Source organism: Eschscholzia californica, unplaced genomic scaffold (genome assembly GCF_041429995.1).
Source record: "Eschscholzia californica isolate CP2 unplaced genomic scaffold, dmEscCali1.0.p SCAF_4, whole genome shotgun sequence".
NCBI classification, from domain to species: domain Eukaryota; kingdom Viridiplantae; phylum Streptophyta; class Magnoliopsida; order Ranunculales; family Papaveraceae; genus Eschscholzia; species Eschscholzia californica.
Window position 1 is genome coordinate 362,536 of NW_028238461.1, and position 16,206 is coordinate 378,741.

General features: G+C 38.2%; 2 protein-coding genes across 3 annotated transcripts; both read right to left on the minus strand.

Annotated features, from left to right (window-relative positions):
- Nucleotides 1-930: 930 nt before the first annotated feature.
- Nucleotides 931-10,576, minus strand: LOC147541163 (Protein kinase superfamily protein). Of its 2 annotated transcripts, none has more exons than XM_086638356.1 (17): nt 9,560-10,576; nt 9,029-9,108; nt 8,419-8,616; nt 7,030-8,286; nt 6,164-6,336; nt 5,796-6,048; nt 5,110-5,202; nt 4,663-4,803; nt 4,453-4,545; nt 3,963-4,170; nt 3,793-3,878; nt 3,435-3,523; nt 2,826-2,877; nt 2,664-2,720; nt 1,773-1,922; nt 1,580-1,657; nt 931-1,412 (listed from the first exon to the last, which is right to left on the minus strand). In XM_086638356.1, the coding sequence occupies exons 1-17, from the start codon at nt 9,777-9,779 to the stop codon at nt 1,314-1,316; spliced, it is 3,327 nt and encodes a 1,108-aa protein (XP_086494482.1). In that variant the 5' UTR covers nt 9,780-10,576; the 3' UTR covers nt 931-1,313. The 2 variants fall into 2 exon arrangements, with proteins under 2 accessions (XP_086494482.1, XP_086494483.1); XM_086638357.1 differs by having other exon boundaries at nt 4,663-4,798; nt 5,105-5,202; nt 9,560-10,070.
- A 42-nt stretch (nt 10,577-10,618) lies between these two features.
- Nucleotides 10,619-15,598, minus strand: LOC147541164 (pfkB-like carbohydrate kinase family protein). Its single transcript, XM_086638358.1, has 10 exons — nt 15,363-15,598; nt 14,974-15,102; nt 14,142-14,244; nt 13,815-13,862; nt 13,372-13,469; nt 13,167-13,281; nt 12,962-13,044; nt 12,074-12,638; nt 11,318-11,417; nt 10,619-10,921 (listed from the first exon to the last, which is right to left on the minus strand). Exons 1-9 carry the CDS (start codon nt 15,444-15,446, stop codon nt 11,371-11,373), a joined length of 1,272 nt encoding a protein of 423 aa, XP_086494484.1. The 5' UTR covers nt 15,447-15,598; the 3' UTR covers nt 10,619-10,921; nt 11,318-11,370.
- Between the last annotated feature and the right edge of the window lie 608 nt (nt 15,599-16,206).

Here is a 16,206-nt window from a genome sequence, read left to right on the forward strand (position 1 = left end):
GGACGGTCTCGGTCCGGACTTTGCAATAAAATTTACTTCAATTCAGAACTTTATTTTTATTACTACAAACAAAATTACTTACAAATGAAGATGTTTAACCAAGAAATCAAAAGTAAATGTAAAAACGAAAACACAGTTGGTCATCATTTGACAAAATATAATTAAACCATGTACTAATGTTTGGTCTTCTAGAGGACTATATGACTATAGCCAACGACCATCATATATTCATATGTCTATAAAATTCAACTGTCAACTTGTAAAAATGAGGACAGTTTAGTCGGTCAACCTATTCGATCACTCGTATCGGTCGGTTATTTGGAGAGTCTATATTGGTCGGTCGGTTAGCGGTCAGCAGGGACGGATCTACATGCAGGTCAAAGGGGGCCATGGCCCCCCTTGACTTGCCGTAAATTGTTTTAGAAATGCTGATTGCTTTCTGATTTATTGCATCAATAAAGTTCGAGTCATACGCATAACATATATGTAGTGTGGGTGAGATGGTAGAGGTTCGAGTTTTGGACGTGAGAGACCTGGGTTCAAGCACTAGTAGACTTAGATTTTTCACTTTTTTTTTTGGTTCGGCCCCCCTTGACTACTACTCCTAGTTCCGTCCCTGGCGGTCGGTCCTTCGACATAGAATTTTGACCGCGACCGTCCGCCAATTCTTTCGGGACGGTCGGACACTGACCGTTATAACCATCGGGTGTCCATGGACACTTTTTATCTCGGTCGAAGGGGTCGGATAACGGTCTTCCGGATCTTTTTCCCACCCCTACTACCGGTCCGTTTAAATTTCACGCTGATTACAAACCAAAGGAACAATGTGAGACCCAAAATAAACCTGACCAATTGGACTGGTACCATTTGATCCTACCCGAAAATTTGGGCCATTTAGTCCTCACATGTAACAAAAACATTAACTACCAATTTTTGATAAAAGACAGCCATTTTAAGATACGTTTTGTATACAATCGTCCATCACGTATTACAACCGCGCCGAAGTAAGGCTTCACAAATGGGTTGGTGAGGCAAAACACCACCTCAATTTATTAATCTTGACAAACTGGGAGAATCAAATCTCTCCCTTCACACACACATACCTTTCTTACCCGAACCTCCAAATTTTGGTTTTAGCAGTCGTTTTTTAACATATTTACAACGGTGACATAATAGTATAATGGTGATCGCAAAACCTCACCATGTAGATCATTCTCACTTTCTAATTATTAGGGATATAAAAGGATATAGTCGAAGCGTCTTGGTGAAAAACTTCTGAAAAGACTAGAAGAGAAAATCTTCAAGCATCTGAGTCATGACATTGTTTGTCTTCCCGGGGAAGAACCCTTCCATGATTCCTTCCCACTTTGTATGAGCAGATCATAATTAATGGATGCCAACTGAGATAAATTCTGTGCAACCAAAATATTGTATTAATAACTCTTAATAAATCTTATTTAAAGTACTTCAAAATCTGGACATTTGATCTGAAACTGTTGGATCCTTTGCAATTCGATCCATCAAATATACTCAAATTTCTGTCTCGAGTAGCTCTAAGAGAGAGAGAGAGAGAGAGTACCTTGAAGGAAAAGTTCATAAGTGAGAGCTCTAAAGGAGAAGATTCGAAGTCGGTCAGGTCACCACATTCCTCCTCCATCTGAGCAACAAGAAAACACATAGGATGAACCCTTCTGACAAAAAAGAAAGAAAGGCAAAAAGGATATTCTTGAAGAAATTGAGATCATAATTTTTTGATGTGAATCTACAGCTACCTCAAGTTCAGAGCTCGATGAAGATTCAGTTGTATCAGACACACAATCACTTGAATTGTGTACTTCAAGTATCCCATTAGAAATTTCAGAATACCTTGACGTAAAATAGCTTGTATCATCTGCACTATCTGGGCTTGGCACAAACGCAGCCTGCAACCAACCACAAGTGTTTAAAGATAATACCAGATCAGAAAAAACAAGTTTACGCAAGCAAAATTTGAACAAAGATAACAAAATTAAGAAGGCTTCTAACTCTATAGCTACTAAGTTCATGGAAAGCCATAAGATACTTAATATTTTAGCGAATGAGGATAAGAGTGACAAAGCTAGCTGGGAGAAAGCTCGAGAGCATTCAAAGACTCGAGTTTAAGTACTCTCCTTGAGCGTAATCTAATAATAACGCCACCGTCATTCTACATGTCTTCAAAAACCAAAGCATAAGTGATATCATGCAATATGAAGACCATTATTTTGCAAGTGCAATACAAAGATCATTATTGCGTAAGAAAAATCAATAGTTGAGAAATCCTTTGTCCTTCACTTTCCTATGTGTCATTCAACCATATTATGGATACTTCATACCCTTGTGTTGGAAGTTTTATGTTGTATCGGACACTCTGATACTCCAATTTCTTCAGTAGGTAATGTGTGAATGTCTTTTGCATATAATAACAATGGCTGACGAAAAGTAAAAAGAGAATTGCAAGAAAAAAAGAAGGACCAAATAACCACAAAATGAGAATATATGTATAGCTGTATGGCTTGTATCCCCCGTTTTCACTCATCGTATCCGAAATTTTGTACGGGTGACGGATAACAACACCCACATATTGGTGTCTATGTTACATAGATAATATTTAAAAGATCACTAAGTAGACCATGCATCGTTACCTTTTGTAAGGCAAGGGTGTCCCAGTTTATTCCCTTGAAAAAGGGGTGTGCTTTTACCTACACAAAGTAAAATAAGCTGAGGAACATACTCAATTGAATTTCAGATGGATCCGTAATGAGCCAATTGTAGAGAACCAATATGAGATGATTGTGGAAAACTACCTCAGATGCTCCATTTGCTCCAAGCCTCTTATCTGGGTCATGAATAAGGAACCTGTGAAAACAAATCTATTAAAAGGTGAATAAAGACATCTTCTCATTCACAGGATGCAAAGAAACTTAATGTAGTTATGGTGTTTGATCTAACGAATAGCCACTGGCCATGCCTAGTATGACTTGGGCAATCCAGATAGCTAGTCTGCGTCATGGTACACTGACAGATAGATGCAGCAAGAGCAGATTATCCCAGGTCGTTTGAAACTGTGATGAGACCAAGTTGACTAGGGGAATTTTAATTAGAATAACCAATGTGCCGCACATTCATTAGTTTTGGCACCTAGGATACCATACACCAAGTTTGGCCTTCTGTTAACTAACTTAGTTTGTTTCAACTCCAACTCTGCACATTTTCTGAGGCGCTTTCCCATTTGGAATACCAGTAGACAAGGGTAACTATCAGGCTACAGCTGTAAGTAGGTCTGTAAGCTAAGATCTAGTCGAACGGACTAGCTACACGAACTACAATGCAGGCTAATGCTACTTTCTGTAATGCTTCAAGTACATACATCATACTACACAAGTTATATAAGGAAGTTGTAGCAAGCAGCTGACCTGTTAATCAAGTCTCGAGCCTCATAGGACATGTCACTAGGAACATCTGGCCATGGGATTTTCTGGTTCAGAATGTTGGCGAAGATTATCTGTAGAGACATGTAGAGTCAAGGTTAATAAAAGAGAGACCACAAATTCCAGCACAAAATAACTTGACTATATTATTAGAAATGAAAGAATCAAAGAGCACCATAGTAACCAAAAACTAAAACAGGAATCGATAGAAATATGTGGACAGAAAATGGGCAATAACAGAAGAAAAATTGCACCTAACCACAAACCGCAGTCAACAAATTTGAGTAAACTTGGTCAGTGAGTCTTCGTGTGTAAAATATTGAAAAAAGTATCTGAGGAGTACCTGGGGACTTTCAGCGTTGAAAGGTGGTATTCCCGTTAGAAACTCAAATAGTATAACTCCCACCGACCACCAATCTGCAGCATAACCTGCAAAATACCAGCTGAGGTGAGTTCTGACCGCCCAATTTACACAAAATACAGAATAAATATGAAAGCGAATTGTGTCCTAACCATGCTGAGTTCCAAGAAGGATCTCAGGCGCCAAATAATCAGGTGTTCCAACAGCTGACCTCCGACTTCTATCGGTTGTTTGTGCAGTTTGTTCAAAAGAACTATGCAGGTCATCAGCATCTATCAGAGTACTGCTATTTGTCCCCGATTCGGACAAGTCAACTGTGCTATTAATAAGACCAATTTTTGATAGTCCAAAATCTGTAAGCTGTTGAAAGAGAAATAGTGTTATAATCAATATCATATAATGGCAAAGCTCGCATGTACTGGTACAGAGATCTTAGACATAGTGAAACTGTAGCAAGTAACCAAATGCGTAGGAAGCAAAACTACCTAACCAGTGCTACATCTCAAAGTTATGGTATTTGCTACTTTGCAGTGGGGGATATACTATTCTATACCAGCTCATGCATTATTGTTGAGCAACTGGACGGTTCACGAGAACTAAGCTGTGCAAAATGACATCACAATTATACACCGAAGTCCTAACCTTTATGTGCCCGTCATGCGCAATTAATATGTTGTCTGGCTTCAAATCACGGTGAACTATTCCCAAGGAGTGGAGATATTCTAGAGCAAGAACCTGGAACAAGATTAAATTCATAAGTTAGGACAAGCTAGACTTAGACAATCTGTTTGGGGAGAGAAACACATCTAGAACGAAATTAGGATATCAGAATAAAATATGTTTCAAACTGACCAGTTCGGCAATATAGGTACGAGCTACATCTTCGTCCAAGCAACCAACTTTTCTAAGCATGGAGTACAGGTCACCTCCGTTCAGGTATTCCATAACCAAATACAGGTTATCGCTGCAGGTGAACGAATAAAAGAATCTTACCTGCAGAAGCGACCATATTATATTTATAGTTGATGACTTGATGCATATCAAGTTTTTTTCCTAACCGTTGCTCAGGGATCCTCAATGCAACAAATTTTGGAATGGTCGTAAATTCAAGACGAAAAGATAATGATTGCAAAAAGAAAAAAAAGAGTTATCTCCTCATTCCATTAGGAGAAAATAAATGACTTGCGGTAAGAAAAAAAACACTTTGAAACCATCAATGAGCACAAAATTTAATATACATTTCCGCTGATCACATTAGGAAAAAAGGAACTAAGAATGAAACGGGAACATGAACCTTACCACAAACGGGTTCCTGACTGTGATTAATATGTTACGCTCAGCTAGTATTCGTTCAATATCATTTTTACGAATCATGTCCAATTTCTTGAGCACCTACATATCTCAATTTCCAAATCAGTCAAATGACTATAATAAGAGAGAAGATGTTTTACCAAAGTTTAACCTTACGAAAAGCAGTGGAGTAAAAATTTTCTGGCAACAAACTAATGCAATGTTAACATATCTCTACCCCCGCGTATCGGATTACCGTTTTTGGGTAGGTTCGCCAAACAGTTTTTGACATACCAGAATTTTCAGTCTTGATTAATCAAATTTCTTTGTAAAGTCTATAAGCTCGATTAGTTGAGTAGTTACCTACAAGATTATTTAGTTAACTAGTTTAGATTTTAAATGTTATGGAGATAGAAAGTCTAAGAATAGGCTTATCTTATTATATATGCATCATAGAGAGTATATATTGTTTAGCTGCTAATGCCTTCAGATAAATGAAAGAAAATCATAAATTCAAAAAAAGATGTTTTTATCTTGTTAATTTAAACAAGGCTGACATTGTACCAGGCTTGAACAGTCAGTCCATCTTGTCATACAGTGTGCAGTATCAGGTGCCTAAAGGTCTGAGAGTCAATGTTGCGTAGCTCTAAGTAAACAAAAGACATAACCAACAGCTTAGATTAAGGAGTATAGACCTTAATTGCGAAGAGATCTCCTGTTGCTCTTTTACGAGCAAGAAAGACTTTCCCGTAGGCACCTCTGCTAATTGGTTTGATAATTTCAAAATCATCAATGCTTGTTCGTTCTTTATGGATGCCATGCGAGGGAGTTGACGTTGTACTACTCTGGGATGCGCTGTCCACCGAGCTTCCACTGCCGTCTTTGAATTTGCTTACATCCCTAGGACTTCTGTTATCCATCACTCCACAAGCAAGTGCATATTTTTCCCTGCAAATGTTTTTACCAGATTTTAGCAGGTAAATAAGTGTGCGGCAGTTCTTGTTATGTCCAGCCGGGTAACATACATACAATTAAAATCCACTCAATCTAAATCAAAAGTTACCTCAGGAGACTCTCTATACGACTTCCAAATGTACCAATTACAAGAGCCATGTGCTTGCTATCCTGTAAAAGGTCCTCTAAGTCATGCATACACTCCAGCAAATAATCGGATGCTCCGTCTTTAACAAGATCCGTCATAGCTATGCAGTGTGCAATGTCTGCCAGGTCAGTCATCTGAAAAAAAAAAAAATCACAGTTATTGGAGTGACATTAACCCTCAGTTCTAGGATGCCTTCTCAGAAAGTAAGAATTTCCTAAGAATATAAGTTTTAAGCTTAACTGCGACGAGTTGAACAGTCTGGAGTATTGGAGCAAGATCACTCAGCAAGTATAGAAGCCTTAATTTAATCTAATCACGTCAAATATCTTTTTTTTGAATACTTTGAATTAATTAAGAGAGGGAAACAAGGATATACAACCCCTAGGGGCTAAAAGAAAGAAAACCAGAAAAAAGAGAAAAAATCGAAAAGAAAGAACGAAAGACTAAAACTCCCAAATATCTTCTTGTCACTTTACCTCCTCATTCATATGGATAATTTAATGTTTTGTTCTAGAAAAAGAGAAACACAATCAGTAGAACCTAGATAGGGTAATCTCTAATGAAGTTCTCCTAGTTTCCTTTCTATCAGCGAATAAATCAGCCCAACATCTTAGGCACCCGAACAGGAGCTTTATAAAGTTGAAGATCACTTAAGTAGTATGAGTACCTTCTTAGTGAGAAGCACGCTTACTGAACATCCTTTACAAACATTGATAGTATGTAGTATCAAGACATGGATGGACATCATGCATAATGCACTCAACAATGGATGAACGAAATAAAAATAGGTGCTGAGAACTGCAGAAGAAGCAGTATAGCCATCTCACCTGCTGAACATCCTCTGGTTCGGATGAATTGTTATAGTCTAACCAAAACAAGTCAATATTGCTTGTTCTTGGAGTGTTTGTAGATGAAACTGATGTCATGCTCCCAGCAGAAGAGGGTGGGCCATGATGGCCGAACTTGATGCTCCAAGGGACCTTCAAATTACCAAGATGTGAATCATCTATGCAAGCTGTGTCCATTTCATGAATATCTTCAAACATCCCTTCCACACCTTTATTGTGCCATTCGGTTACCTTAGGAGACTGGCCTTCAGATCCAATAGCAGAGTTTGCTGTTTGGGATCTTGGAATCTCAGGACTGTCATAGGATGCAGAATAACCAAGGGAACAAGATTCTACAATCTGCTCTAATATCTCTGCCAGGTTCGTGAGGCGCTCATCTATATCCAAAGAATTTAAGTCACATTTATCCGCATAAGCACATATATATGAATGAGATTCCAAGTGAGTTGTTGGAACTAGTTCCTCGCATATCCTACATATTACTGAATCCAATCCATCAGACTCTCTGTCATTTTCATGAAGTGAATCACCACAGGACTTTGTTAAAGATTTTCCAGGTAAACATACCCCAGCTTGAGCACATCGAACTGTATCTTCGTGGCACGAGGAGAAAACCCTTTCTGTAGAATCAGTAAAACTCCTGGAATCAAATCCTGTGACGCCGACTCGACCTAATAGCGAGTCAATCTGAGAACCTTGTGTCAGTGATTTATCATCCGAAATAGTGAGCTTCCTCTTTGCTAAGTTAGACTTGCATAAAATTCTCTCTGGAAGAGAATATGCTGTACTCAACCCCGGTGATTGATGTTTAGTATCGGTGTGGGTCCCCCAGCTCGCTCCAACAGAAGGAATACTTTCTAGGCATTGCTTGAATTTATAAAGAGAATCTTCAACTATCGGCTCACTCTCATTCTCAAACTGCAACAACCGGGTGCATCGTGTCAAAATGAAAAGCATATGTGTGAATAGCTGCTTCAGCAATCCTCCTTGACAATGCTGCCTTTTCTCAGACAGGTCCTGCACAATCCCTTCACATTTTGCACGAAACTCAGTAGAAGTCATTTCTGTGCATTGCTGGGCAAGAATCAGAATATCCTCAGCTGTTTTCTGTCCATCTGGAAATGAGGAGTCATTATGTTGAAGAATTTCTTCGACATCTCCTGCAAAGGTCGTCAGTTCAGCATCTACAGCCACTTTAGCAGCATCAAACCTTGAACGAAGAGATCCTAGAAGCTCCTGAAAGTTAATAAATAACAACCATAATGAGGATTGGAATGTTAACCATCCTCACGGAATAACATAAATCCAATAAGAAGTGCACAACATCTACAAAGATTTAAGAGCTGTTTACTGAAGTTTGATTTCTACCTTCATATCATTATAACTGTGTGCTCGTGGATGGGGAGGCCGTATACCACCCCTTGGTCCTAATTCATGAGAAAAGCTTTTTAAGCCAGTTGGTAGTTTTCGTTTGCTCAATCCCTCTAGTGTTAATTCATTTCCATTTGAATACTTGCCTGCCCCAACACCCTCCTTCCTGAGTGTTTTAACCTCTAAGTAACCAACCTGTAAAATCAGCAGGCATGCCAACATTTAAACTTCGGAACTGGAAAAGCTAAAGGCACCAAGCTCAGGGTGCAAGTCGGGTCAACACATTGAAAATAGTTCCACATGGGAAAAATGTACTATAGTAACCAATAATATAATGTCTAAGTCATCTCCACTTATTGCCAATTGGTTTTGAGTTGAGTGACCACAACCTTTAAATGGTATCAAAGCTAGGCCTCCAAATGATAGGCCCTACGGACACATGTGCTTCATGCCACCCAAATGTTAGGGTAAAAAAAAATGTCATATGTAAGGGGCGTGTGAGAATAGTTTCCAATAATATGATGTTTAGGTTCTCTCCACTTACTGAAAATTGGTTTTTGAGTTGGATGACCAAAAACTTTAACAAGTTTTGCAAAAGAAACCTCACCTGGTTGTTGAGTATTTGGTTAGGACCCTTGGTGAGATACGATGTGAACCAACGAGCAAATTTCTTTCCTTTACGATGACCTTAAAAAACCAAAAAATCAGTTAAAATTTCTTTCACCATTGTGAACTGCTTGTTCTGCCAAAGCTTAACCTCTTGCTGACAGAATTACAGGGTATATGAAAAACCATTTCGTTGTGATTGATCTACAATGATTCTTACATAATTTGAGTTATTATCTAGTTGTACAGAGTTATTCTTCAAAATTTCTAATGGACTGGTTTCCAAGGAAGTAATTCATAGAATTACTAAAAGAAACTTCGGAGCTTTTATACGTTTCATTTCATTTTAATGGTTTGATTGTTAATAAGTAGTTAGGTTTTCCTCATCATCTTTCAGGAATTTAAATATTCTTCTATACGTAATTTCATCCTCTAGCCTACTCCAAAAACTTTTAAACCTAATGAGAATTAGGAAAGACAACAAGAACTCCAGTAAAAAAAGTAAATAATATTAGAACCCAAAATTCCATACCTTGTACTTCTCTTTCCGACTTGTGCTCTATCATTGGAATTCGAAAACTTCCACCAAGTCCAGAAGCCGTCGTAGGAGAACCATCAGACATAAAACTCGATCGATCATTCTTTGAAGAAGATCCACCAAGATGAACTTTAATTCGATTAAGTCCAACCGGAATTCCACCTGCCTCTGTTGATAAATTACCTCCACAATTATTTCTTCCATTTTCAGCCATGAAAGAAAAGATTTCTAATCTAAAACCCTAATAATCTCGTGATTTCTTCCTTTCTTATCAAAAACTGAAAAAAATCGCCATCAGAATTAATAATCAAAAGAAGGTTCGTAAGATTGAAATATATAAATATTCACGTGATTGATTGAAGATGAAGATCTTTCTATAACTATTTGAAATTCAGTTAGGGTTAGGGCAAAATGAGGAGAAAGTTGAAGCTCGATGAATTCTAGAGGGAGAAAGTAGAGAGAGAGAGAGAGGGAAGAGGCGGGAAACAGAAAATGACGCGAAGACTTCGATTTTTGCGGGTTAAAAACTCTTAACAAGTTTCACGCGTGTATAACACGTGGCTCAATTTGAAGAAGCACGTGAGACAGTCTGATACCCCACGTGACGTTATCTTATCTTTATTTCCGTTATTATGACTTAATATAACGAAATAAACAAATGACCTGATAGAAACTGTTGTTATTGGAAAACGTATTTCTCCTAATTAACAGAACCGTTATTTTGTTAGTTCAATTTGTTTTTATGATTTATCTTACTCACTACTGAATTTAGTAAGAACTTTGACTCGTCTTTATCTGAATGGTTAGTCTCAGATGGACCCAAATCAACCCGGGATGGTTACTATTCTTCGCCCCCTTGATTTTAGATGTTGGGGAAAGGGAAGCCTCCAAAAGTTATAGGTTGCCTCCCAGCTGCACGTCGGTCGGCCTGGATCTTGCTCTCTAGGGTGTGGAGTCCTGGAGTGAGCTACTCATGTATGGCGAAATCTGTTTTGAGTCAATTGTTTTGCCCTGTCGAAAATGTAAAAGACTTGTCCTTTGCTCATTCAAACAGACAATAACTTAAATTTATTAATCAGTTCGACCGATAATTGTCTGGTCCATTCGTTTCTTCTCTTTTTCAAGTTAAATACAAAACTTTTGACAATCGAGAAATTGTACGCCACAAAGAAGGAATCAAAGTACAATCACACTTGCACAAACAACATAAATATAATAAACAACTTGAAAGGTCAATTCTAAGTTTCAACTCTAAATCGAATGTCAATGACGAAAAATGCTTGGTATTTCTTCATTCATTAGTTCTCTTCGATGGAATGAAATCTTTCTTTTACCTCCATAGTCGTCATGCTTAAACTGTCAACACATATTTATATGAAGCATAAAATTAATATAGAAATACAATGAGATAATCATATGATGTTGATATTTGGTCTTTAGATATTTTAAGATTGGCTATATGCGTAACCAAAATTAGGCCTACAACGACTTCATACCCGTAGTTTCCGTTACATTTATAACTGAAAAGGGTAGTTATAAAGAATCTTTCATTCGAACGATGGTTTGTGCAAAAATGATCACATAGAAAGTAACGATAAGATGCAAAGGCTTTAACTGTAAAAAAAAAAAAAAACAGTGACAAGTTGCACCATGGCAGAAAACTGGATATCTTGAAGTTACGGGAAAACAATGATAGGATATTCTTGTGGCAAAAATAGCAGCTGTTATTTAAAAGAAAGGAAGAATACTAACCTTCAAACTCTAGCACAAGAGCCCAAAGAATAATCCAATGATCACTATGTCGTTTAGTCACTTAGAACTTTCGCAGAAGAGTATATCCGTCTTGCATCATCTGCATATCAAGAAATCACATCTGCATTCTCATTCTATCAACAGAATTTCAATTTACTCATAGAATCGAAGAGTATGAATATCGCACTTTTTGAATCAAGAACAAATACGCAATTTCTTGTTTTTAGCACTACCTAGTGCTTGGTTCTTGTAGTGGTCGTTGCCAACTAGGGCTTAGTTTGGGATTTCTCTTATAATATAGTCACAAAAAGTAATTCTCTACAATTTTTGTTTTACAGATATGGTAATTCAGAAGAAGTATGAAGTGGGTTTTTTTTATAAGCAACCGATTTCTCGAAAGCAACGTAAGCGATGCTTGCAAAAGCTGCTTTATTTCAAAGCGGATTGTCAAAACGCAAAGATAGAAGCTATTCAAAAGAATTTCGCAAGAAATATTAAACCAAGCCTAAGGTAGTGCTTGTTTTCTAAGTCAGATTTGAAATCTGACTCGAGGTCTGAATTGATGCAAGTAAGATTTCAAAATGTTCGGTTTTGTCAGATTCACCTGAATGGACGATTGGGTCGTTTTTGGTCCATTTAACCAAATGCCTCACATTCAGACGAGTCAAACATGTCAGACTCAAACAATGAGAAAAAAACAAAAACCACCAGTCTGATATTGGAAAATAAACGAGAAATGTAGAAAGAATAACGTACCAGCAATTGTAGCGAAACAAAACTCTGAAGGAACATTAGTTTCTACCTCCACAGTTGCTTTTGCAGCAGCTATACCAACTGCAATACTCTGCATCAGATTTAAACCTGAACATATAGATGAAAGCATCCCGCCAACAAAGCAATCACCGGCACCTGTGAGTCTCACAACTGATGCAAGGAGTGACGGAAAATGCACCACCTTCAGATGCGAACTTCCTCTCTTTAACTCATTAACAAACCTATTTGCAGGACAACTCGAAGTCACAATTTCGCATAGTTGATTGTTGTGGCTCCAAGATTTGACGTTCTTCCTTTGGTATTTCATCAAATCGAAACCAGCTCTAAAGCATAAGAACACACCATCTGGTCCGAGAGTCAAAACCACAAACTTGATACCATTCTCTAGCAACACCTCTATTGCTGGTTTTAGCATCTGAAACAAACATTCTATTGATCGCCTCCTTCCAGTGTTATCCACCATTTGAACAGGAGTGAATCGATTGTTACATGACAAAGCATTTGCCATAGAAATAAGTTCGTCTTCATTTGGTGAGGCAAAAGTTACCTGCTAAGATATCCTGATCAATCAAACTAAAACTAAAAGCACATAATTTTAACTACCAAGGAATGTACATAGGGGATGTATAATCTACAATCAGGCTATTCGAGGCAAAAATGGCTCGACTAGCTTTTACGACATTTTATCGACTACAGACATCCCAATAGAACCGTTAGGTATCCTAGATGCGTCCGATGATCTAGTGAATTATGAACTCTCTCTCTCTCTCTCTCTCTCTCTCTCTGAGGGTATCATATGATTTGATATGCATTACCCAAGTTACATATCTGGTCTGAAAAGTACTAATTCGCAAGAATATCGATACTCACATACTTGACGACTGAAACAATTCTTTGAGCTTTTGCAACCGATACAGGTTCAAACCACACATGGGTCCCAGATTCTGCCGCAACTAATAGAGATTATAAGAAACATAAAATGTTTACGGTTAGCAATGGAAAAGAGCAGGATTTTGGTTAATGAAGGGTCACCCATAATCGAATTTTACATGATAAAAGGAGTAAACATATGTACTTCGGCAAGAAGCTTCAAGTGAAGATGGATTTAAGTTTGCATCGATCATCAATACTGGGGAAGAAAATATATTGCTGCTGAACTGTTGAATCCATTCTTTTGTAAGAAACTTCTCCTGTTGCAAAAGCACCATCAGATTAATATATTTTGGCTGGCGACCTAACAAATCTGGTGCAACGACAGTAACAATTTATATTGACTTAACAATTGTTTCTACGCTTGCAACTGCAGCTGCCAACTCTCCATCAGCGTCAAAGACGTTGCATACGACAGGAGTCCCAACATCTTGGCGTCTTTGAATTCCTATTGCAAACCATTCGTGTAAGAATCGACTAAACTTGGTGGTTGGACAATCACCACGAAGAAAGAAAGAAAGCTTCTCCCAAGAAAAGAAAGAAAGCTTCTTCAAAAGAAGAACGAGAAGTAGTGATAGTCCCACATTGCTTAGGAGAGAGTACGGGCTATAGGTGTACGCTCAAGCTTAGGAAGTGTCGAGGTTTTTCGGTTGGGCTCGTGGAGCCATCGCCAATAACAAAACCTTGTCACTGCTGGGCTTGGATTTGGGTGTCCCAAGCGGGGACGATATCGATGACTACTAAAGCTTGGTGTGTCACAAAAAGAAAGATCTTGCAAAGATATTAAAATTACCTTCTATAGCTAGCCCAGCAGATTTCCAGTAGCCCAAAAGTAAATTTCCTGAAAAAATAAAAGAACAGTCAATTTGAGAGACAGTTCTCCATAAATTTGTTCATTCGTTCTAATAAAAGATTAACAATTAGCTGAAACAAAGGCTGGGTTTCAGCACATAGGGCTACACGTGGCTAATATGCAAATTGGTAAGTCCCAGGTGCTACCTTCTTTGGGCGTGAAAATTTGAAATAACGGTGCTACTTCACTTGAGATTGTTATAATTCTTGAAGATAGCAGCCTCTAAATTGCAAACTTGAGACCGTACTCGACTCAAAATTGAATCACCTGCCATGTCAACTCCAACCGTGCTAATCATAAACGGTTTAGTTCCAAGCTTTGTCATGCACTCTGCGACATTCCTTGCTACACCTCCTGCTATATACTGAACCTAAGTGAAACACCTCCGAAGACAGATAAAAAGTTATTAGGAAATACTTGACAAAAACAACATCTCAATTTACTTGAAGATATAGTCACCTAAAAAAAGGATAAAAGAATGAAGGACTCGTATATGCCAACACCCCGATACGTGAAAAGGAGGTATCCTCTATTCTTCCCTTGCTAAAAAAACCCAACAAACTTCCAAGTTCTTGAACATAGTTCAGGTCGAGGTTCTAATTCTTGACCGAAACATGTCTGTATATCAAGAAGAAATCTTAGTTTCATTGACCCTCTGTTCAACGAACTAAAGTAATCCAAGAATAAACTCACTGTACTTCCTCTGTCAAAATCATTCACCCACTAAATATTTAAAACAAAACAACAAGCTTCTTTCCTACAAAGTAATAGGTTAGCATCTATTTAACATGGAGGCTAGTACGAGTATTGGTATACAACATCGGTAATATGTATTGGTAATTGGGTAAGGCAAGTCGAAAAGGCTCGTATGCTGATCGGACAGGTTAGCTCCTTCATTTTCTTATGATTGTTTTCTTCTGGGCCAACCTTTGTTACATTGTATACGAAAGACATAAACAGTGGTATTTTATTGTCCTAGTGTAATTTTCTAAGTTCACACAAGAGTACATTCAAAATCTCGATACTCGCCCAAGTATCTAACAATACTATCGGAGTGTATCCATGCTAGATAGTAACATAGGGTAGCATTAAGATATACCTTGCCAGGAGTAGTAGTCCTAGGACGCGACTCTATAGAAGGCGTGGCAGCAATGTCCAAAATCATGGCTCCTATAATAACAGGTTCTGAATTCATATATTTCCCTCCATCAGTACCACTCAAACAATTCTGAAAAAAATAAGAACAATATGTTAAGTATGTTAACCATCCAAACAAAACCCATTGGAGGTGAGTAGAGATGACCTAGAAATTATATGCTTGGTTACTAGCTTTTCCCATGAGGGACTATTCTTCCACAATAATAAAGTGGAGTGAGTTTGCCAATATGAATTTGGAGATGGTGAGCTAAAATTTCCTATATCCCTAAATTGTGATGAATGGGTAATAATGAAAATAAAGTTTTAGGGCTAAAATGAAGGAGTACTTACCAAATGAAGGGGTTTAATGGTTTCATTGTTGATTAGTAAATGGCGAGAAAGGGAATTCAATCGCCTCCAACAACTACTCTCCATTTTCGGTTTTTTCCTTTAGCCCAGCAGATTTCCAATACCCCAAAAGTAATTTTCCTGAACAAAGACGAAAAGGAAAGAAAGAAAAGGATCAGACAATTTGAGAGATATCTTTGACTAGGGCTGGATTTCGGTCGGGTACGGCGCCCACGTGCCTATTTTTGACGGATCGGGCACGGGAAGTTCAAGCCCACATTGACCGTTGGGCGGATCGGCCGAGACACTTAGTCCCTTTCTGGTGCTCGCAGCCCGCCCGTGCCCGTCAGCCCGATCGGGTTTCGACGATCACGAGCCCAACCGGCCTCGGGTTTTTTAATAACAAACAAATAAAATATCATTAATAGACAAAGAAAGAAGATAGAAAGAGAGTAAATTTATCGTCTGCAACATGTGATTCTGGAACAATCTAGTATAACGATGAGCAGGTACACTAGATCTATAACAGTTGTGGGGTATAGTAAGGTTTACCAGAGCGAGGTGGACATGGAACTTTGTTTGCAGAAAGAACTCCATAAGAATTAAGAAATGTAATAATGCATTGCTCTCCAGAACAAAGATCTTTGATTCAACTCACCACCACTAGATTCTTCTTCATCACGAAATCCTTTTTGATCATGTAGATTTGACATTGATGTCGATCATTCAAGGGTAGGTACAGTTATGAGACTACCGAGCTTGATTCAGAGACATGAGCACCTTCAGCACTTGAGTTGATGGTGTAGATAATGAGAGAGAAACACATTAGAAGAAGCTTCGACAAAGA

Excerpts from the sequence above, each read along its gene's own strand:
- LOC147541163 (XM_086638356.1), bottom strand. The coding sequence starts at position 9,779 with ATGGCTGAAAATGGAAGAAATAATTGTGGAGGTAATTTATCAACAGAG. Across the intron at positions 6,049-6,163 it reads CGTATAGAGAGTCTCCTGAG|GGAAAAATATGCACTTGCTT; the intron begins GTAACTTTTGAT and ends AAACATTTGCAG. Across the intron at positions 2,878-3,434 it reads GCTCGAGACTTGATTAACAG|GTTCCTTATTCATGACCCAG; the intron begins GTCAGCTGCTTG and ends TTGTTTTCACAG.
- LOC147541164 (XM_086638358.1), bottom strand. The coding sequence starts at position 15,446 with ATGGAGAGTAGTTGTTGGAGGCGATTGAATTCCCTTTCTCGCCATTTA. Across the intron at positions 13,863-14,141 it reads GGTTGGAGTTGACATGGCAG|GAAATTTACTTTTGGGCTAC; the intron begins GTGATTCAATTT and ends TTATTTTTTCAG. Across the intron at positions 13,470-13,814 it reads TGCTGGGCTAGCTATAGAAG|GAATTCAAAGACGCCAAGAT; the intron begins GTAATTTTAATA and ends GGTTTGCAATAG.